Source organism: Numida meleagris, chromosome 6 (assembly GCF_002078875.1).
Source record: "Numida meleagris isolate 19003 breed g44 Domestic line chromosome 6, NumMel1.0, whole genome shotgun sequence".
Taxonomy (NCBI): Eukaryota; Metazoa; Chordata; class Aves; order Galliformes; family Numididae; genus Numida; species Numida meleagris.
The window spans coordinates 41,878,870-41,900,824 of NC_034414.1; the positions used below are offsets into that span (position 1 = coordinate 41,878,870).

At 34.4% G+C, this 21,955-nt stretch overlaps 1 protein-coding gene across 10 annotated transcripts in view; it reads right to left on the reverse strand.

The window, feature by feature from the left end:
* Nucleotides 1-21,955, reverse strand: part of CEP128 (centrosomal protein 128) — a 96,536-nt gene that overhangs the window by 19,980 nt on the left and 54,601 nt on the right. For 7 of the 10 annotated variants that reach the window (XR_002440369.1, XM_021402506.1, XM_021402503.1 and 4 more), the window contains one exon: nucleotides 5,062-5,111. The exons of 2 other annotated variants lie outside the window; for them this stretch is intronic. Coding sequence is in view for 7 of the 8 variants with exons in the window: in XM_021402506.1 (XP_021258181.1) it covers nucleotides 5,062-5,111 (50 nt within the window). In the remaining variant the exon portion in view is untranslated. Of the gene's footprint in view, nucleotides 1-5,061; nucleotides 5,112-9,010; nucleotides 9,215-21,955 lie in introns of those variants that run through there. One more of the 10 variants, XM_021402509.1, reaches the window with a different exon arrangement.

The window sequence follows — 21,955 nt, forward strand, 5'->3', positions numbered from 1 at the left end:
TTTTTTCAAGTAGTACTGCTTGATTTTCAATATTGTTGATTTTTCTCACACATCCCAAAGTTTGGTTTCCCTTTTTGATCATCTGTGGCTGTAAACCTAGAATGTTTTGGAGTTTACGCCACAGGTAGCATCTGTTTTAATTTTCTTTAGTTTTCTTTGAGGTATTTATTTAGAATAGCAAAATATAAGTTCCATAGCATTATTCTGTTACCAGAAATAGCTTTGAAGAACAACTAATAACATCTTGTTACTGATTAAACAAAGCCTAATATCAGACAAAAATAAAATAGTAAAATGAGTTTGTGCCAGCTCTAGAACAAAATATGCAGAAGATAGAACTTATATGTATTTTAACATCCTATTTCCCATTGAAAAGTGCCTTTAAGAGAGATACTAAGCTATTAAAATCAAGATAATTTACTCTGTCACTATCTCCTGATTAAATATTGTATTTTAAGGAATTTGAGAAGAAATATATTTAAATGTTTAGTTGAGCTCACCTGACAATTTGGTTGAAAATGTGATCATTAAGACATCACAGGAATTCTTACTTTGTTTAAATACTATCTTACGAAAGTATGGGAGATTTTTTTTTTTCCTTTGAATGGATTAAGATTAGAATCTTTAGAATTTTTCCTATTCTTTTCCTCCTAGCAGGCAAAAATTATTATAATAATCCGGATTAATTCCTCTAACATCCAAAGACAGACAAAAAAATTATGATAAAAAATATTAATTGAAAAACTATAGATAACTAATTTTGAGATGCTTGTTTCTTCACAAAAATGCATTGAGCATTGCAAACACATTTATTTAAAGATTCTGGAAAAAAAAACAAATTACTATAAAAAACCTGGCATTTACAGATCTCAAATTTGTGGTGATAGTACAGCAATTCAGATATAAATGTTTTCAGTTAACAAGGACTAGCTGAATAAAAAAATTTTAGAGTCAGCGTGGCATTAATAGGATGATTCAAGAGAAAGAAATTTAGTTTTCAAAATGACTTTTGAGGCATATGATCTAGCTGCCAAAATTCTAAAAACTGAATAAATTCTTAGAATCTCAGCAGATTTTCTAAACCTCCATGTAACATATTTGGAAATTTACCACAAATTATTTATGCATTATCAGTGTATTTATATGTCTCTATTTTGTTTTTAAATTTTTATATTTATATTAGTGTGTCAATAATTTCAAAGTAAATTAAAATGGTTTGCAACTTTTTTCACAGAGAACATGCATGCAGTTGAATATTCCAATCGTGCATAGTACATTACTTTTAAGAAAACCATAGTTTGTATCATGGAACAGTTTTCACAAAAAAGGAAGGTGAAAAACTTGAAATCAGGGGCTTTACCCTCCAATGAGATAATAAAAGAAGTGAGGTTATATTTGAAAGTGAGAATATTAAAAATGTTCCAGACTCCTCTCAAGAAAAAAATATATATTATGATTACGAGAGTACATGCAACAACAGAGCAAGCATATACATAATGAGAGCATAGATATTTTCATATCTAATTATATAAACTCACCCAAATTTGTGTATAACACAAACTCTAAAAAAAAATATGAAAAAAATCAAGATCCAAAATAACGAATACAGTGATGTATTCGTGTATCAGTCTCCTAGCTCCTAAAAAGCTCTGTATCAAAGAACAGCATATATTTACATATAAATTCCATCCTCACCACATAATATAAGAGCATAGTTAGGTCCATATAGAAATATATAAAGATTCGTATCTTCTGCTTTACAAAGTATTAATTTGCCTTTGCCATGCCAAGTTGCAATCCAACATATTGCCTAAGTAGAGGAAGACGTGAAAATTATATGTCCAAGAATCTTAATAAAATTATTCCTTTCTCACTGTCAGCTGAGGGCATTGCAGAAGCACTAATTTTACTTATCTGTATTTGAATGAGAAATATTGGTTATTTTCTGAATCTTTGGGTAACTGTAAACGTATCACTTCCTCAAAAGAAAATCTTCACTGGGGATAAAATGAATTCTATTTACTTAGAACATGTTAAGCTTCATTACAATTATTTTTTAAAAAAGGTGATGCTCGCGTCCCCTCAAAAATGAGTAAATTAAAAATACAATAAAAAACACATCTCTAACTCTGAGGAATATTCTTGGTAATTGATGCAGGGACATTGCAATGAACTTCAAGTCATCCCTGGTCCTCATTTGCCCACAGCAATGCACAGATTTCTTATAGATTTCCTTACATCTCTAGCTTTTCTATGACCATGGTCACTGTCCAAGGTTCAAGTATCAAGAAATAACTCCCTCAGCCATGATAACCTGACTACTTTCAGTTGTTTGTCCATAGCATAAAAGAATCTTTCTGCCTACCTGCTTCCTGAACATACTTTTTACATACGATCTATTTAGACCGCAAAGAAAATGCATAAAGAATTTATATACTTCATACAATTCTCTGTATACATAAGATGCTTATTAAAACAGAACCCTAGGAACTGTACACAAAAAGACATCAGCAGTCTCCTAGCACAGAACTAACTGATCAGGCTGTAGTATCTGAGGAATCCTATTCAAGGAGGCTGTAAACCTCTGGGGCAAGAGCATTATTTATATGCTAGTGGTCATTAGTATGTGAAATAATTACCTTCTAGCAGTCTACTTCAATTAAAGCTTTCATACATTAACCAACTAAACATATGTTTTTCTGAACTGGGACTCAGGAATGAAAAAAGAGCCATGCCACCTGGTCAACAAGAGTGCAAGTTTCAGCTCTAGGAAATGCTACAGTTAAAGAAACTCTCACCATCCACTTCCTGTGCTTCGTATACTGAGGTGACTAGCATAAGGATTATAGAAGATAATCATATAATGGTTTGGGATGGATCTTAAAGATCATCTAGTTCCAAATGCCGGCTGTGAGCCAGGTTGCCACCCATGACATCAGGCTGCCCAGAGCCCCATCCAGCCTGGTCTTGAACACCTTCGGGAATAAGGCATCCACAGCTTCTCTGGGCAGCCTGCTCCTGCACCTAACTCACCGAAATAAAAAATTTTCTCTAAATATTGAATCTAAATCTCCTTAAGAGGAGACTCCAGGTTTTAAACCATTTCCCCTTGTTGTATCACTATCTGCCCATGTAAAAAATTGGCCTCCATCTTTTTTTTTCTTCTTTTTTAATAAGTTCCCTTTGAGTACTGGAAGGCCACAATGAGGTCTCCCCTGAGCCTTCTCTTCCCCAGGCTAAACAAACCCAACTCCTTCAGTCTTTCTTCCTAGTAGAGGCGCTCCAGCCCTTTGATCATCTTCGTGGCCCTCCTCTCAACCCACTCCAGCAGCTTCACACCCTTCTTGTGCTGGGGGCCCCCAGGATGTTTAGTTGTGACATGAGCTGTTTTTTACAACTGTTTGCTAGCAAAGCTGTACATATTTCACCACTACAAGATTAGAATATAAGAGAATGGAGCACTCCAGACTGGAACCATTCTGAAACATATTGACAATTCCAAACAAATTACTATCTAGAAAAATAATTGATGTTCTTGCTTGTACTTTGTGAAAGCATGTGCATTTGAAGAATTAAAAAAAAAAGTACAAATACAGCAGCCAGAGCAGTAGAAGTGACGCACCTAAACAGAATGGCCAGTTAATGAAGGGCATGGAGCAGTCTGGTCAGGCATGTGACAGACCATCAGAAATACACACAAGTACATACAAGCACAAAAGACACTAATTTGATGCAATGTTTCTCCAGTATAACATTACTCCTTATTCAGTCGGAAAGAACATAATTAGAACAATTTGTCAACTATAGTGCTTCACAGGAAAGCAGATACAGAATTGCTTCACATGAAAGGAGATCTTTTTACATTGATGTAACTAGATATGCACCTGTGTAAACTGCTTGCGCAGACAAGCTCTTAGCCCTGTTGAACTTGAGCTGCCAGAAAGCTAAGCCAAATTTTTTGCTTGAGCAGGAAACAGCTGGATTGGTGTGTTGTGTAATTTTTGGGCCTTGCAACTTGTCTCTTTTTACTGGATCAAGCTGTTTCTACTCAAATCTTTTGATATTTCTAGCCCTCAAAACGCATTATATTTATTATACGAGCAGAGTCAGCATACCTTCAAACTCCTATGGTCAAAACTCAGGTCAATACATACTTCATTTTCCTTAACAGTCATTCAGTTTCCTCATAAACATTCTGTTCCCACTACACTTAAAGAATCCTCCCCCACCGATACATTCTTCATGTTGTGTATAAGCTTTCTTATACTCACACTGGGTGTTGTTTGCTGAAGTTTTTTTGTTAAATTTTTTTTCTTCCCTCTGCATCCTGAAGAAAACATGTATTACCCCTATAACTTCCCAAGTCTCACTACTGAGACATTCCAGTTTGGTTTTGCGTTCCTAGCCATTTTCATTTCAAAGGAGTATATGTTTTCTTTGACTGTAGCGCTTAAATACTATTCCAGAGCTGAGCCTGGACTCTCACTGTGTAAGCACAAATGTAAAGTAAACGTGACAGATGCTATGCAATGAGGATTTAATATATTGTATCAAGCTCTAGCATATATCAACTGATCTTTTCTTCGTCATGAAGGTAATGATGAACACTGACTGTTTCAGAGATTTGAAACACTTACTTCAAATCTTTTACTTCCAGTTTTATCTGGAGATTCAGAAGAAAGCAACATACTCGGAGAATCTAACTCAACCAATGAAGTAGAATTTAAAGCATTTCAGAGTTGCACCACAGCTATTTCCATGTAGTTTCAGTGAATCCAACAGTAAGACAGAACAGAACAACTTCAGTATATGCTGTGACATAAAAGAACCATTCTCTTCACAGAAAGACTAGATTTATTGATTAATTGAAGAATGCTAAGTACTTTAATCTTCTCTAATGTGCAACTTAATTGTGGGGAGAAACTCAACTATGAGTCTTATTAGCTATCAGATCTGTGTTTAGTGCATGCATTCCCCATGCTGAATTTAAGATACAAGATACAGCTATATTTTTCATTGCCCTTCAAATTAATAAGCTACTTAATTATATTATAGGTGTACCTGGAGAGCTCTCATTTCTTCCTCTCTTCTGAGCAACTTCTCTAGTAGCTCTGTAAAATAAAAAATGGAACCCATAAATTTACCTTCTTGTCTTAGTCTTATAGTCTGACAGAAAAAGTTCTATGTAAAATAGTCAGTGAGGTGTTTTGTTTGGCACAACATTCCTTTTAACCTGATTACACTAATTGATGAAGTGTATCAGTGATACAGTGATTTCCAAGCATGGGCTGTTGGGGGCACTACTAAACACTCAAAAAAATGATAGTTTGATTAATTAATTACAGGACTTACTTCCATATAGTTAAATCACTGTTTTAGTATTTATAGATTTGAATTGAAGAAAGTGAAGAAATTCACTCTGCAGAATTCTGACTGATAATTCCTTCAGCATCCAACTGAAAGTACTTAGGAAGTAAAGACTGCCAATAAATGCATATAGTTTAGTTATTGGCGATAAGGTCAATAATAGCTACTTAAAACATTCTTCTAACATAGATTTGCCTTCTATTCTTTACTTCTCTTATCTTTGTTTTTCTTTCCCTCACTATGATGCCTCTTCTTGAACATCCAAACCCCTTACCTTTATTCTCATAGCTCATTTCTGACTACAGACAGGTTATCTGATACTTGCTTTCAAAAAGCAGACCTTTAAGAGGGGTGTGGATAACACAAAAAATTAATTATTTTTTTTCACAACTGGAGAGATAGGCCTGTTGCCTTTTTTCTTCCTAGCTTCTGTGCAGTGCTTTCAAATCCTTTCTTTAATAAAATAACTTTGTTCACTTTTCTTTGGCGTGTTCATGTTTTTCTTTATTATATCCTCTGGTATGCTTTTCAGTACAAGATTCAACTGCCATGTAAATTACTGTAGCTAAATGTACTGCCATCAACATTAGTTAGTGACAGAATGTGGGTTTGAAAAGTGGCGGCCTTGTAAGACTTCCTTGAGTATATTTCAGTATTGTAATTGAATTGGTAAAAATTAATATTGTAGTACTAGCTTTAAAAAAAAAGGAGGAATACATTTGTGTAAAAGGTGTGTGAAATAGAAGATTCCTCCCTGCAATCCATGTGACCAAAAAAAGATTCATATACTCAACTTTGCTTTATTTTAATTATAGTGCACTATTTGACATTCCATCATAATGACATTATTGTTCTAAGCAAAAAGGATGTTATTACAAGGTTATTTTTGAAGAAGTTTTATAAAACTTAAACTGAAATAACTTCTGCTAACGGTCTCTAGACTTGAAAGGTCTCTATCTGAAATTAGCTATCTCCAGAATAAATTTCCTATACTGCACCATTGCCTAAACTGTCTATCCTGCAGAATACTTCACAAAAATCTGCACCAGAAGGACAGATAGGTATTGAAGTGATGCAATTTAACTGGTAGTATATTCCTACTTTATACAGCTGCCATTTATGACCATATATTTAAGAAACAATTTTGCATCAAAACTCATGATTCCGTTTAATGCCTCATCTGAAAAAAAAACAAAGCTAAAGAAAAAAAATAGATATTAAAGCAACGTATATTAAGTAGCTTTGCAAAAGAGTTACTTAAAAATGCAGCACACTTCAGCGTTCTTTTAAATATGCCTACTCTTAATGACAATATATTTTTGCCTACTTGACCTCAAAAGTTCTGTTGATTTAAAAATTGTAAAATATTTCCCATATTTAAATTCTTATGTAAAAAAGCTTTAGATATTCAGTTTCAGAAAATAACATTACAATGAAAAGGTCTAAGGTAACCACAAGGTTGTAAGTAATATATCTTCATTTTCATGGAGCACAGAGCATCAATTTATAGATTGTCTGGAAGAATCAGCAATAAGGGAAAAGCACTAAAAATGCTGCCTCAGGCATCGATGGTTCTTCCCCAGAATGGAAAAAGACAAGAGAAATGGCTTTTACAAATGAATATATTTATCAACATATTTCCATTTTTGTTTTTAGCTGAATAAGAAGTACATAATCCTACAATGAGTTATAAGCTAAAACGATTCCAAAAAATCAAATATATATCAGTTGTATTAATAACACTCAAAATTGAGAGCTGATTCAGAATATTGTGTGAAAAATTAAGGATCATACTTTTGTATAATTCTACAAAATTATTAACAATGGTTAAACGACAAATCATCTAAGGTTTATCTCTCAGTTAGCTCTGGCATCAGTGAACACAGGCTGAGATCCTTGACATTACACCACAGCGCTTTCGATTTATCCAATCAAAATTCCAGGAAATACAAAAGTCATGATTTAAAACATTCCATAGCAATGACCACCTTTCACAGTCTGTCCGATACAGAAACATAATACGTTGCAAAATTTTGCAAATATTAAACTAGACACTATTAAATATATTCTGTAAGTTAAGATTTGCTGTTATTTAGAACTCAGTCTAAAATGGGAAAAAAGTAGTTCAACTCCTTTACCCCTACCCTGGGAGAAATACGCTGGGAAACAAGATATTGACTCTATACAACCTCGAGCAACATCCTGACAAATTTGAATTAAAAATAAGAGGTTTATTTCAGAAAGACACTGAACAAATTATGATTTGGTATCTGCCAATTCACAGTCTGTCTCACCAAAGAAGGCATCACAAATACAGATGTGTATACAAAATTAGTTCTTCTTATAGACACAAGTATATAGCTGTAGAGTCCAAGGACTCTAAAACATGTAAGACTTGTTTACACTGAATTTGACATTTGCACTTCAATTCCATTCCTCATACATAGCTAAGATACTGTAAGCTAAGCAAGATACTCTCAGCCCTCTGAAAAAGCTACACATTACACAGGAAGCTGTATGGGTTCATATAGCACTAAAAACATCTGTCTGTGAGCCACTGTGGTTGGCAGAATAGCTTCCTAAGCCCCACTAGATTTTGACTGACTGTAATGGGATTTCAGCCAAGTAGCTTAAATGTAGCCACCTCCATTTAGATAGCAATTTCAAAATGAATCTCACCACTAATTTCCCTGAGTAAAATTTATCTCTGGTGTAATAATAATAGGAACGTATATATTGTATATTAGGAATTTGATTCTCTGAGTTAGTTCTACCACCTGTGAAATTGAAAGCACGTAATTAGCTACCTAGTGAAACTATAATTTTATTTGAAAAATAAAAACTTTCTAAATACAATGTTAAGCATTTTTAACAAACTGCATATTTAAAAGAACATAACTGCATGTTTTAAAGAAACAGACTTCAAAATTAGCTGGGTCAATCAATGAGGAAGGCCATTACGCAAGCTTTGCAAAACCATGTTATGGTACTCAAAGGACTCAATACTTCTACAATGTGGCATCAGAACAAGGAACCTAGGTTATTGCGAGAAATTAACAGCAGTTTGGAGAGTAGTGTCAACACACATTTTTGTTCCATCAAGCTAAAATGAGCTCTTCCGCAAAACACGTCAGGAATTTGTTATACAGTAATAAAGCTATTTTTGATTTCCCCAGGTTTGCAACCTTGAAAACTTGTACTTTACTTTTCACAAACTTATGGACAAGCTCTTGAGAAATCACTTAAGCAGATACCTTTTAAAATTACTTTTATCAAAACTTGCAATAGATTTATTTCAAGTCTTTCTAATCGTTTTGACTTCAAATACACACCCTGTGGTTTTCAATCATCATTCAGATACGTTTCCCAGAGAGCTGCTGAACGGATGCTGCAACATTCCTGCAAGTGCACCAGGCAGCCAAGCAGATTTTCATCAAGCATGAGGGAATTTTCAAGCACCTGCATAAACCAGTTTCTCTCAATTAAGAATTACTTATCTAGAATATAACTACAGAGCAAAGTTTAATCATATATTATGCCACTTACAAGGTCTTCCCTTCTCACAATGATTCTGACATTAAGGGACTATTTTGGGGGGGAGGGGGGTGAATTAAGCTGTTTCTAAGTGAATTATTTAAAAAAAAAAAATTCACAATACATATGTTTATGGCTAGCCCAGGCAGATCTGCAGTTTTGCCCTGTACCTGTGTTAGAATGGTTCTGGTGAATGGCTTCACAGTATCCTGACACAGACCCAAGAACACTGGATACTAGAAGGTGTTACAGCAAGTCTGGACATCTGCGCAGTCAAGCTGGACACTACAAATCATCCTGGCACTGAATACAACTGAGACATAAAACAGTATTGAGACTCGCTTCAAATGACTAACTGAAATAGTGCATGTAAACCACCAAGGGGATTTCTATATAAAAACATCATCTTAAAAGAACTCTACAGAAATATGTATTTATTAGAAACTTAATTTTTGCTAGTAAAGAACAAGGCCCATAAATTAAAAGCATTCCGTAATGTGCTTGTATAAACTTAAGTGAGATATTCTTTTACAAAACTATCACTTGACTACAAAATACAGTACTTCCAAAATATAAAGTATTGCTATTCTGCTAGTACATCCCCATCATATTCACAGGTTTAATATAAATCTAAATAATAAATACAAGTATGAAATTAAAAGGTAAACAGAATAAAAATGAAATATCACACTCCCACTAGATTCTCCAGATCTCCCGACTACAGTCTCTCAGCTATCGTATACTTTCCCCTTTTTTCAGTATTTAGGCTGTGCGGTCTTCAGGTCATAAATTATTTTAGAACATTTGCAGAACATATTACAGTAATAATAAATGAAAAAATATTCCTTGAAATATAAATGACCTTTTAACAGCTTTTCCAGCTGCACACTGTTTATGAACATAGATTTTTTTTAATGCAAAAATTCCCTATTTCATCTAGGTATTGCACATTTTTAAGAATATTGAACTGATGAACAAAAAAAATTACAGTGATATATTTAACTTGTGAATGAAGATGAAGCAGGGACAAATTTTAACATATATTATTTTCAGAAGGTTAGTAGTAGTCATGGCCAAACTCAATGGTCACTGCATTTGATTGGGTTTTTTATGTGCAGCTCTGCTAAACTTGAAAAGCCTCAAGTGAATTTTAATACTTGTATCAGCTTTCTAACATATGAGCAAATGGTTACATTAACACTGATCACATTACACAGTCTTTAAATATTATAATTCAGATACCACCACTGCAATGACTGCAGTGCTCATAATCAGCATGGATGAATTAACTGTTTATCTGTATCTAGATCAACAGCACCGTCATAAACATGGAGTACCAGTATAAGAAAAGGCATTCGCTTTTGCTAAATTCTGTGCCTTAATAAACTCTAGCAAAGTATTAGCTGCTGTAGTCTTTAGTAATAGAGTATTAGGAAAGGAATATACATGACAGAAAATTTGGTGGCTTTTTTTTTTAATGAATTCATTTTTCATTAAACACTATTATTTTTGCTAAGGAACTTGAAAGTAGTTTCTTAAATCTACAATGGTGTGTTCGTTTGCATGAACCTGAAACAATACCCACAATCATAACAGAGAGAGGAAAAAAGGCACCTGAATTTGAGAGACAAGTTCAGATTCCCTACTCCCTGAGGCTTAGGGAGTTTTTCTGTTTTTTTTTTTTTTTTTTAATGCACCTTTTCCATGATCACATCTCCAGTGCTGTCCTGCCCTGTATTTCCCTATTTGTACAAAAAACTTTCGTTTGTCCCAATAAGCTATTCTCGTTACTTCTAACCTCTCTGTATCTACCTTTTTCTGAACTATTACGGTGTCTAACTTAGAATTCACAAGTGCTAGTTAATACTTTAAGAATCCATACAAAATTTCAATGCATTACAAAACAGTGAAGATGTCTCCTGCCGTAAGCAAAGTTCATAGTACTAGTATCTGAATGCTAAACTTTAGATTTTTCACATACACATTTTCAGTATACAGAACATTATGTGAAATTGATGTTATCACTTTTACAAGCCAAATATGGTTGTCTTGAAATGCTCAAGGTAAGTATGTAAAATTGACAGAATAAAGCAGGAAAAACAGTACTGCTGCTGTCCATGTCCTCCCCTCTGATGGGAGCCTTAGCTAGGAATATTATTCTGTAACTGCACTTCAACATTTAATCAACGCAAAATCCAAACCTCAAACAATGAACTTTCTTCATGGGAAAAAATTCTTAGCATCATTAAATATATTAAAATATTATTTGAATTTCACTACCAGGGAAAGGAGTTCCAAACTTCACCTTGCTTATTACCAAGGATACATGTCCACAACAGAACACACATTAATACATACACATATATTTAATAAGAAATACCCAATTTGAAGTTGCAACGCTTTTATTTCGGATCTTTACTGAAATGCATATCAAAATACAAAGTAAAGTCTCCAACTCTTTCATCTCCTTATGCTGGCAATTTCTGACTAAAGTCACAAAACTGTCTTCTCACTTGAAACTATGCAGAACTTCTCATTAGAGAAAAAAGGAGGACGACAAACAAAGGAGGACATGAAGGTCAACTGAATTTAGAATTACTTTGACATCCAAGAAACTTAAAGGCAACATAAGTCACACTGAAAATGTCAAAGTAAATGGGAAATATCCTGCTTAACTGATTTTTTGCAATGGCTGAAATACACAAATTATTGGCTGAAGTAATCAAAGAAAATGTCAAATAGGACTTATCACAGTAAAAGAGAAGTAAGAGAGATCTCTTTGATACTGGTGTCCCAAGGTTACTGTAAAGGAAAGAATAATAGTAACTTGACCTGAAGCAGTTACTAGCCTTTTTTTTTTTTTTTTTTTAATTTGGGCGAGCACAGACGTCCTTCACATAAGGCCACTCTCACACAAGTTTTCTGACCCTGCAAAGGTTAAAAAAGGGATATTTCCATTGCTTTAAAAGCATGTTAGGTAAAGATGCTGTAAATCAAGTTAGTAAATAGTTGTTAGAAATCACACTGATATATTCAACTCTATAAAAGACTGATGAATAGCTGTAATTTTCTTCTACAGGTTTGCAGGAGTGTGAATTTGACAACATTTTAAAAGCAGAATCTCCACTAGAAGATGAAATAAAAATATATCAGTCAAGATAACCACCAGCACTTCATGGAAAGTCCATATTTTTATATTTGGTTTTGGTAACTTGAATAGCATCAACTGCACAGATTTCAAGTTTCTTTCTGAGAAAGCATAGACACTCTTTTAAAAAACACATTTAGCCACAGGTTATCTCTGTGATGAGGTAAATGCGATCTTCCATACACCACAAAAAGTACTAGCAAAAATGATGTGAATAAACATACTAGGTTTTGCCTTTCCATTCAGCAACCACTTGTTGACATGTGAATCACTGAATTGTAAGTAAATGCAGATACCATTTCCTTGCAGAATTACTATCACTAAATACTTTGTGAATATTATCCATGCTTCTAAAACCTTAATGCCAGTGTTTCAATAATGACTTGACTCTATTGTGTAGAACAGAAGCTACTGTAAACTCAGCTGAAGTGCTGCTGGTACTAAGTGCTCCAGTTCTACATTATGTAGCCAGATTCCATCATAAACTGCATTTGCTAAAAGGCATGGAGGTCTCTTTGCTCTCTGCTTCTCGTCCTGCATTTCTTAAACATACTTCGTCCTGGCTGTAATATTCACTGGACATTCACAAGGGGCAATCAAGTTTATTACAACAGGAACAGTTTATACTGGGGGAAAAAATGGCTGCAAAGGAGCTGCATGATAAGCAAACACAAAACAAGGGAAGGAGTAAGTAATATCAGTAGGAGTGATAGGGAAGGAAGAATTTAGCTTTTTGTCTGCAGCAAGACATTACTGGCCTAGCTGAATGTGATACTGTAGTCTGACCCACTAACTTTCGATCTAGTGAGGGATGTCCCTGCCCATTGCAGTGGTATTGGAACTAGATGATATTTAACGTCCCTTTCAACCTGAGCCATTCTATGATTCTAACTCATGATTATTTTAGACTTTAGTGTATGAGCTGCTATCATGCCTCTGGATACAATGCAGAGCTACCCAGGCTAACTGATCAATGGCCTTTTTTTCTGCATATTTTTTATTAGAAAACATATTAAACTGTCCTCAGAGGAAAAAAAAAAATCAGCATTACATAAAACAAAATATGATAAGAAATATTCTCAAAGTCAAGTCATCAGAATTGTTGCTGTTTTAGGCAGAAAATACAGTTGAACATTCTTTTTTGTCACTGCATATAGTACATAATTTTTACAATTCTCTCCTGAATGCAGAAACATCTCCTTTCTGATGATGAATAAAACCTCCTTGAAGTGCACAGAAAGAAACAGAAACTTAATTTGTTTTCATTCACAAGTGCAAGCATGAAAAGATAATTTGTCATTTCTTGTTTTAGAAAATTATGCTGATATGTTTATAGACAGCTACATAAAAATTATGGTATGGCATATATAAATGACAAAACAGGAAATTGAATGCCACTTTCTTGAGTGAGTTCTCTGACTTAATATCCTAGGTTTTTCTTTTTCTGATGTTTATTATCCCAAACATATTTATGCATATCAGCAAATTTCCTTTTGGCTACATTTGAAAGGCAGCTGCATATTTTAATACCCAAAAATACAGAGAACTGATCTTGGATCTAACAGCTAAGGGCAAGTCAAGCAAAGGTAACAAGTTTTCTCAAGCAGCTAGCATAAATCACACGAATTGCAGGAACTGGGCAAACTGAGGAAGGCAAACAGCTGCAACACAGAAAGGTTTTCTAGCTGAGGACAGTTGTTACTTGAGACGAGTAAATGACTGGAGCTTAGAAAGGTATTTCTTCAGTGAGCTGTTTGAAGAACAAACAAGTCCTTTACAACATTTTCAGCAGAGGACAGCAAGTAAGATACAAAGCCCAAAGGTGTTGATCCTAACATTAAATTTCCCTACCATCTCAGAAAAATTGAGACATTTTAGCTGCCTGGGCAATTTAATTCACAGCCCACACAAAAATGTACAGCTTTATGAGACTCTGTCCTTGACAAATACTGAAACAAAGCTGTTAATTCTACTTGGTGGCCCAACGTTATCAATATGTCCCAAGGATCTTCTAAGAAAACATTTACTTCAACACACACAGAAGTCACTGAGTCCCACCAACACAGAGAACTTTCCAAAATTCATAGAAGTTCCTTCGTCATAATTAAATAACCATCAGCTAACACAATTAATCCAACTAGCAGTTACATAGCACCTTAGCTCCCAACATGAGATTTAGAGAAAGAAGCTGTAAACTGGCAATTAGAAAGAAAGCCTTAACCGTAACCCTCAGGAATTCCTAAATTCTCAGCTCTAGCTTGGCTTTAATGTTTTTCCTTGCTCAGACAATCCTGTTGTTATACTGTCACATGGAAACACATGGAAACCAACTCAACTGGAAAATATTTTAACTGGTGACAATTCACTTTTTATCGAAAACCCTATTTTGAAAATTCAAAATGCAATAATGTATTATTCTTTCCATGCTATCATAAGGAAAAGGCTATACTACAAATTTTTAATAAATTTTTCTGAGAAAAGCATTTAATAAGTAGATTTCATAAAAAAATATGCAGCTGTTTTTCTCAGAGTAAAAAGGTAAGAGGTTACTGCTCTCAGAATGGAGATTACATGGAAAAATGACTATCTAGTATGAGCAGTATAAACTTATAGTAAAATCATTTTTCTCACAGACAGACATGGAAAATATTACAAGAGTTACAAGAGATGCAAAATGGCTGTGTTTATTTGAGAATTGTTTTCCCATTCTCCCAGTGCTTTGTAATTTCTACAGGTAGAGACATTCAATTATCATTTAACAAAGAAGTGGCACACAATCTGTCACAATCCTATAAAAATGCCCCTGTAAGTAAGGAGAGGAGAGCACACTGTACATCCCATACATCTAATTCTTCTATTTACATCATGGTTGCATTATGTTTGCTTTAGTCTCAACAAAATGGTAGGAATGCACAGAAGTCTGCAAGGCTGATAAAATGCTTGATATTTTATTATGAATGCCTCTTAAAACACACTTTGTAAAGTACACTGACCAACAAAAACCCAACAAAAAATAAACCAACAAAAAATAAAGTGGCTTTAATAGGTGGCACATCTCCTAGGTCAGTAATGAATTCTGAACAGTATCAGGAATGAAGAGTGACAGATAGAGACCATGCAGATATTAAGTGTTGCCCACTGCGTATGCCCTTAAAGCATGTAACTGTTATGACATATATATTAAAATATATGTTGATCTGGTCTTGTCACCTGCAATCTCGCTACAGGAAACTACTTTCTGAATTTCTGCAATAAAGTGCTGAAAATTCATACTATTTATGTAAGGTGTTGATATCCCTTACCAATCTTAATAAACTGCCAAATTTGTCTTCCCTTGTGTTTTTTACATTGTGTAAGACAACACACAAAAACACATTAACGCGCCTGAGCCTAAAGTAAAGGTTTAAGCTTTAACTCTCCAATAATGTTTTGCACTGTGATTCTATTATGTAAATAGCCCAGTTATTGAAATAAGTTAAAATTATATGCTTATAATCAGAATCTGAGTGAAGATCAAAGCTTTATCATGCAGTTTATAAAGTGAGCAATGAAGTTTAATACAGTATACAATTTTCCAAGAGCTAGTAAAATTTGCATTAGCTCCAAATGAAAGGGATCAGAACACATAGGTGAGAAGCATGCATTTAAAGGATGTAGCTAATGACAGTTCAGTAAGGTGATATGTTCTTGCCTTTTACAGAAATATGCATCTCCAAAACCTTTTGTATTTATTTGTGCCATCATTCATAAACAAACAATCTAGCTCTCTGAAAAAGAGCATTTAAAATCACATTGCTATGGATATTGAACTATTGAACACTACATAGAATTCCGCTAATAACTGCCCAAAGGGTATCTGTAATATTGACACCTTATTTTAGAAGTGAGAGCACAATGCAGTCAATAGACTTGTCAGATGAGTCTTCTGTTCACAAAACATTTCTACCAGGGAATTTCTTTCAGACTTGGAATTCTGGATTCCATGAGTCATGAAAATGGAGAAAAATATGGTTCTAAGCCTTTTTCAAAAAAACAAGAAAGTAAGGAAAATGTAAAGTTGGTTTTGCTTTTCAGAAACAAGTTTTACAGCAGCATCTCCTCCAGCCCTATTCTTTACTAACTAACTTGATCAATTATTGAGATCTTTGCCATTGAATAAGAACTGTTTGATATTGCAAATGTGTCTTATAGCCAACTTTCTTAGTATTTTAGGAAATTTAGGCTGAAGAACAACAGAATTAGAACCTTCTGGAATAAAATCTGTTTCTGTTGGATCTTATTGGCTATGCTGAGACAGTGCAAAGATGCCTTTAAAGCTATTCACTTAATCCAAAACAAACAAATTGTTACAGGCCCAATATAAAGAGTAACGTTTGGGAAAAATAATAATGTGAGATATGCAACTCGAAGCCAGTCCACACATGCACTACACCAGAAAAAGTACCAAATATATGCAACCAAACTTAAAGCACAAAAGACCTGACACAACTTTATCTCAACCCAGAGACTTAAAACTCTACAGTCACATTGGTGATTCAGATAAAGGAAGAAGCTACACAAATACTGAAGGTCAGAGCTTATCAATGTGCCCTTCTTACAGCTGGTTCCTACATCAGTGAACTGATATTATTATAGTTGATCTTTCTTTCAAAACTAAATGCAGCATGAGTGGTTCTTGGATCTGTCCAATACTATAGTGGTATAACTCATGTAAGTTACTTTATTAGAAGCCAGCAAATCATAATCAATTCCTAGATTAACCAATGAAAAGAAAACAAAAGAAAGAAATTATTTTCAAAAACTAGATGTATAAGAACAAATAAAACATGCACCAAATTATATCTTAGTTCCACAGTTTACCATTTGTGGAAATAAGAAATCACAAATTTGTCAACTAAAAATATTTTACATTAGCTCCAATTCTTATGATATCAGTTTAGAACACAGAAATTGTACAATCATATTGGTACAGACATGCCATTGATCATCAGTCACCATAAGGATGAAAAGTGTTCATTGTTATATAGTAGTAAAAGTGGCTTTATTATAAATGATTCTTTGAAAATTATAACTTTTTTCCAAGCAACAAGCACAATCTATTCAATTTTCTACTTTTTCTCAGTTTAGGCAAGAGATTGTTCATCATCAGTACATTTGCACTGGATTGCATTATCTCTTTATTTTGAACGGTTTACACTTTCTGCTTTAGTGTTCCAAGCTTAAAATAAATTGCACTTACTGACTTAAAAAAAACATCATAATAATTTGGAGCAGAACACTTTGCCAAAGTAAAGTTTCATATACATTTTGAGTCTGCTTTAATGTAATGGCCTCTTTGAATCTCCATTTTCCACAGTAGTTAAATCAAAAACCATCCTAGATAGACATAACTAAGTATATATATAAATCCTCAAGCATTAAAATGGAGGCCTTGCTTCAGAGTCTATTTATTTAACAAAATCTTTGCGACAGAATCATAGAGTGGTTTGTGTTGGAAGAGACCTTTAAGGTCATCTAGTTTCAACCTCTCTGCTATAGGCAGGAACACCTCCCTCTAGACCAGGTTGCTCAAAGTCCCCCCCCCCCAAAAAAGATGCCTTTTCTTTTAATCACCTACTTTAACAACATGACATCTACAGGATTTGCTGTTTTCAGAACTAAACTCAAGATTATAAGTACTCTAGCACACTGACAAATATGACCAAAGCTAGTAAAATCTCAGAAACAATAAAATGGAAAGATCACAAGAGGACAGAGATAAACAGCACCAGGGTCTGAAATCTACAGTCAATTCTATTCACCTAATAAATACATATACACAATTTTTAAAAGAAACAGATATGTTGATAGATAATAGCTCTCAAACAGAGAGAGGCCTGACCAGCCTCTTGGTTTAGAACTTTTCCTGATATCCAACTTGAACCACCCCTGTCACGGGTTCATGCCATTCCCTCAAGTTATATCATTGGTCATCAAAGAGAGATCAGCGCCTGCCCCTCTGCTCCCCCTCATTTTATAAATGCCTCAGTGAAGAAGGGAAAAGACAAAAGACTACGTATTCAAAATAGTTTTAACAGAAAAGAACAGAGAGCCTTCTTAACAATTAGAGTAAATGCATTTGCTTTACGCCTGCATCTGGGCTTTACCCATAGCGTCACTACTGACTGTCTTTGTATTCCCTAAGAATGACTTCTTCCATTATTTTATTTATTTTCTCTAACCATTGCGTTCTCCTTCTTTGGGAAAACAGCTTTTCCAGTTTTCTTTTCCAAGTTACTTATATCTAGAAGTTCACACTCTATTAGCTGCAACACGGTTAAAAACTGGGCTTTTTGTAAAAGTATTTGAATTTTAAATAGCCATACTTTGTCTTAGAACATAGTTAGAGGAAAAAAAGAACACTTTCTAAACATTTAAATGCTTCACTTCGTGAATCATGTTTTTGGATCTCACATTAACATACATGAATTCTATTATTTCTCTATCTTCTACCAACTTAAAATAATTGATTTGTTGAATGAAAGTCAGTCATCCAAATTAAAAAAAAGACTATGTTGAAAAGACTTTGAAACAGGCAAATTAAATTCACGTGGAGATGGTAAGTCCATTATTCTTGCATACACTGTCACATGCACTGTTATTAAAAATCTGTAGCGCAGTGATTCAAATTCAAAATTGATATAAATAAAGGTACAAATAAGCAATAAATGCAATGTCCTTCTTAGGCACCAGGTAAAAGAAGTTAAGTCATCCCATGATGCACTTCCTCTATGTATCAGCAAATCTTCTAAGGCTCCAAGTTTTATTATCCTATTATTAGCTCTTCATTCTAAACTCATTGATGACAAAAAATGAGTACACAGACCAACAACTACAAAGGAGGACTAACTAACCATCCCTTTCATCAGCTACCCATCTGTCCCTCAGAGTAGCATGTTCCTTAATCTAATTCATAGTTCTTTTATTTAATAATTTCCTACATAGGTGAGTGTAATACAGGCTGTTATCTACTAAAATTATCAGTTAGCTTAGTAACCACCAGCTGCCTCATCAAATGAAAGAAATATTAGGAAGCTGGTCTCAGATTACCTGTGGTAACTCTCTGTTGTATTTTAATTCCATGTTTCTAATTATTCATTCTATAGGTTTATTCTAAAGCATTGAATACTATTAAAAGTGGAGGACCTGCTACTGGAAGGCCTGTGACACTACAGCGGCTAAAACTACATAAATACATTGCTACTAGGCAAAATCATATCTTAATCTGTATTTATGAAGCTCGTTGCCTATTAGACCAAATCAAATTAGAATATGATTAAATAAATCAAATTTGCACTCACGAAGACTATGCTTAAAGTGAACCTAATTAATTGGCTTTGTAAATGGAAATTACTGCTTCCCTCTTCCAATCCTCCAACACAGGTTTTGTGGCATTGTCCAAAAACCACATAAAAAAAACAAAAACAAACAAACCACAAAACCAATAAACCACAAAAGCAAAGTTTCAGAACTTAAGAAACATCTCAGACAACCTGGAATCAAATTATATCTCAAGAAAACAATTGTAATGAATCAACAAAGTAGCTTCTATTTACCAACAAGCAGTCTTGATCATTTTCCTATAAGCAGAATAACCAAACTTTAAAAGCTCCATTATCTTTAAACACATAAAAAAAAATAATATTTTAGGAATCCTTTTAAATGAAGATTTCAAGGGGGATGATTAGGTAAAATCTATTAAAGCAGCCAAAACAAGTTAGTTCCCTGATCTCTTCTCAATTTGGATTGTGCATATTTGCAAGGAAGAAATGAATGCTCTCTATAAATGGAAAGCATAAGATTACATACTATATTTTGTGCTTATTGAATAGCATTAATTTTGACCGCTCTTGTCAGTTCAGTATTTACTTCTAGCTTTGCTTATAGCTTAAAATTAAAATGCGGGATATGAATTTTCGAGAAAACCTGAATAAAATAAGTACAACAGAATTTAAAAGTAAATAAGGTTTTCTTTATCTTACTATGCACTTAAATCAAAAATTATGATAAGGCCTGAGGGAGATCATCTTAGCAGATAATTATTCAAAAGAGCACCAAAACTGTATTAATATTATGTCAGTGTCTTGGAAATAACATTTTAATGCAATGAAGGACAACAATGGAAACATTCAAGCCTGAAAGATCAAAGCATGTTCTCTATCAGTGTTCTCTGTAAGCGGAGGTGGAAAATCCTGACAGGATCTTACTGCTCCTGTAAAGAAAATAATCTGTATCTTTCTACAAAATATTTACAAAAAATGCTTTGCTTTTATTTGTTACTGTTACTGGTTTTTTGCTATTGTTTTATTTTTGTTTCAGTATTTCACAAAACGTTTTCAACAATAATTAAGACAGCCACCAGAAGCTGTAAATAAACTTACTTAAAAGCTGACTCTGATGTGAATCTACATCAAATCTAAATACAAAATGACTAAAAAAACAAAATATAGTATTTTGACAAAATAACTGGCTTGTCATTATTAGTACTGAGTTCTGAATAAAGGCCAGAACAAAATTTTAAAAGAAAACATATGAAAAAAATCTTTTTCAATATGGAAATTCTGATCCCTGAAACCTTTGTCAACTAGCCTGTTTTCTCAGTGATCATTTACATGCATTGGCTTCTCTGTTTGCCTTTTTTTTCTTTTATGGAGACCATTTCTTTTTTCTTTAATCATTTTCCTCCTAGCTCTGCTAGAAAGATACCCAGCTATCCATATTTTTCTGATGCCTTCAGAGACTTGCTCTTCTGCTGGGATAGTACCTTGGAAAGAGAGAGCAAATATACACATGCACACACAGAAGAGAATTACTATTCTCAAAACGTTCAGCACAAGCCTTGAGATAACGAAGGCAACAAAGCCGGTGAGGATTCTGTAGCACAAGCCTTACAAGAAGCAGCTGAGGGTACTGGGATTGTTTAGTCTGGAAAAGAGGAGGCTCAGGGAAGACCTTACTGCTCTCTACAACTACCTGAAAGGAGGTTGTGGCAAGGTGGGATTTGGCCTCTTCTCTCATGTAACTAGCAATAGGACTAGAGGAAATGGCCTCAAGCTGTGCCAGGGGAGATTCAGATAGGATTTTAGGAAAAATTCCTTCTCTGAAAGGGTGGTCAGGCACTGGAATGGGCTGCCCAGGGAGGTAGTTGAGTCACCATTCCTGGAGGTGTTCAAGAAATGTTTAGATGTTGCACTAAGGGACATGGTTTAGTGGAGAAATATTGATAGTAGGTGGATGGTTGGGCTGGATGATCTTGGAGGTCTTTTCCAACCTTGGTAATTCTGTGATAACATTAAGCCTTAATGGTTGAAATTAATTTCTTCATAAGAGATTCACTCCGTGTCTTCTTCCCATACAAAAACTTCTTGCTCCAATTCCTTTGTTACTGTATTCCTTTCATCAGCTACATTATGCTTTTTACTTGACCATTATTCTTTTAGATAATGGTATCTAGGTACAGAAAATTATTACCAGTTATTAGTGGAATGATAGAATCTCTAAGGTTGGAAAAGATCACTAAGATCATCTAGTCCAACCATCAATTCATCACCGCTAAACGAACTCCCTAAGGGCCACATCCACACGTTTCTTGAACACTTCCAAGGGATGGTCACTCCATCACTTTCCTGGGAAGCCGGTTCCAATTCATTACCACCCTTTCTGAGAAGAAACGTTTTCTAATATCCAACCTGAATCTCCCCTAGAACAACTTAAGGCTCGTCCTGTCACTAGTTACCTGGGAGAAGAGGCTGACTTCCACCTTGCTATACCCTTCTTTCAGGTGATTGTAGAGAGTGATAAGGTTTTTCCTGAGCCTCCTATGGAAGCATGCATTCTTAATGGTTGATTCTGGTTTTGTCCACATCC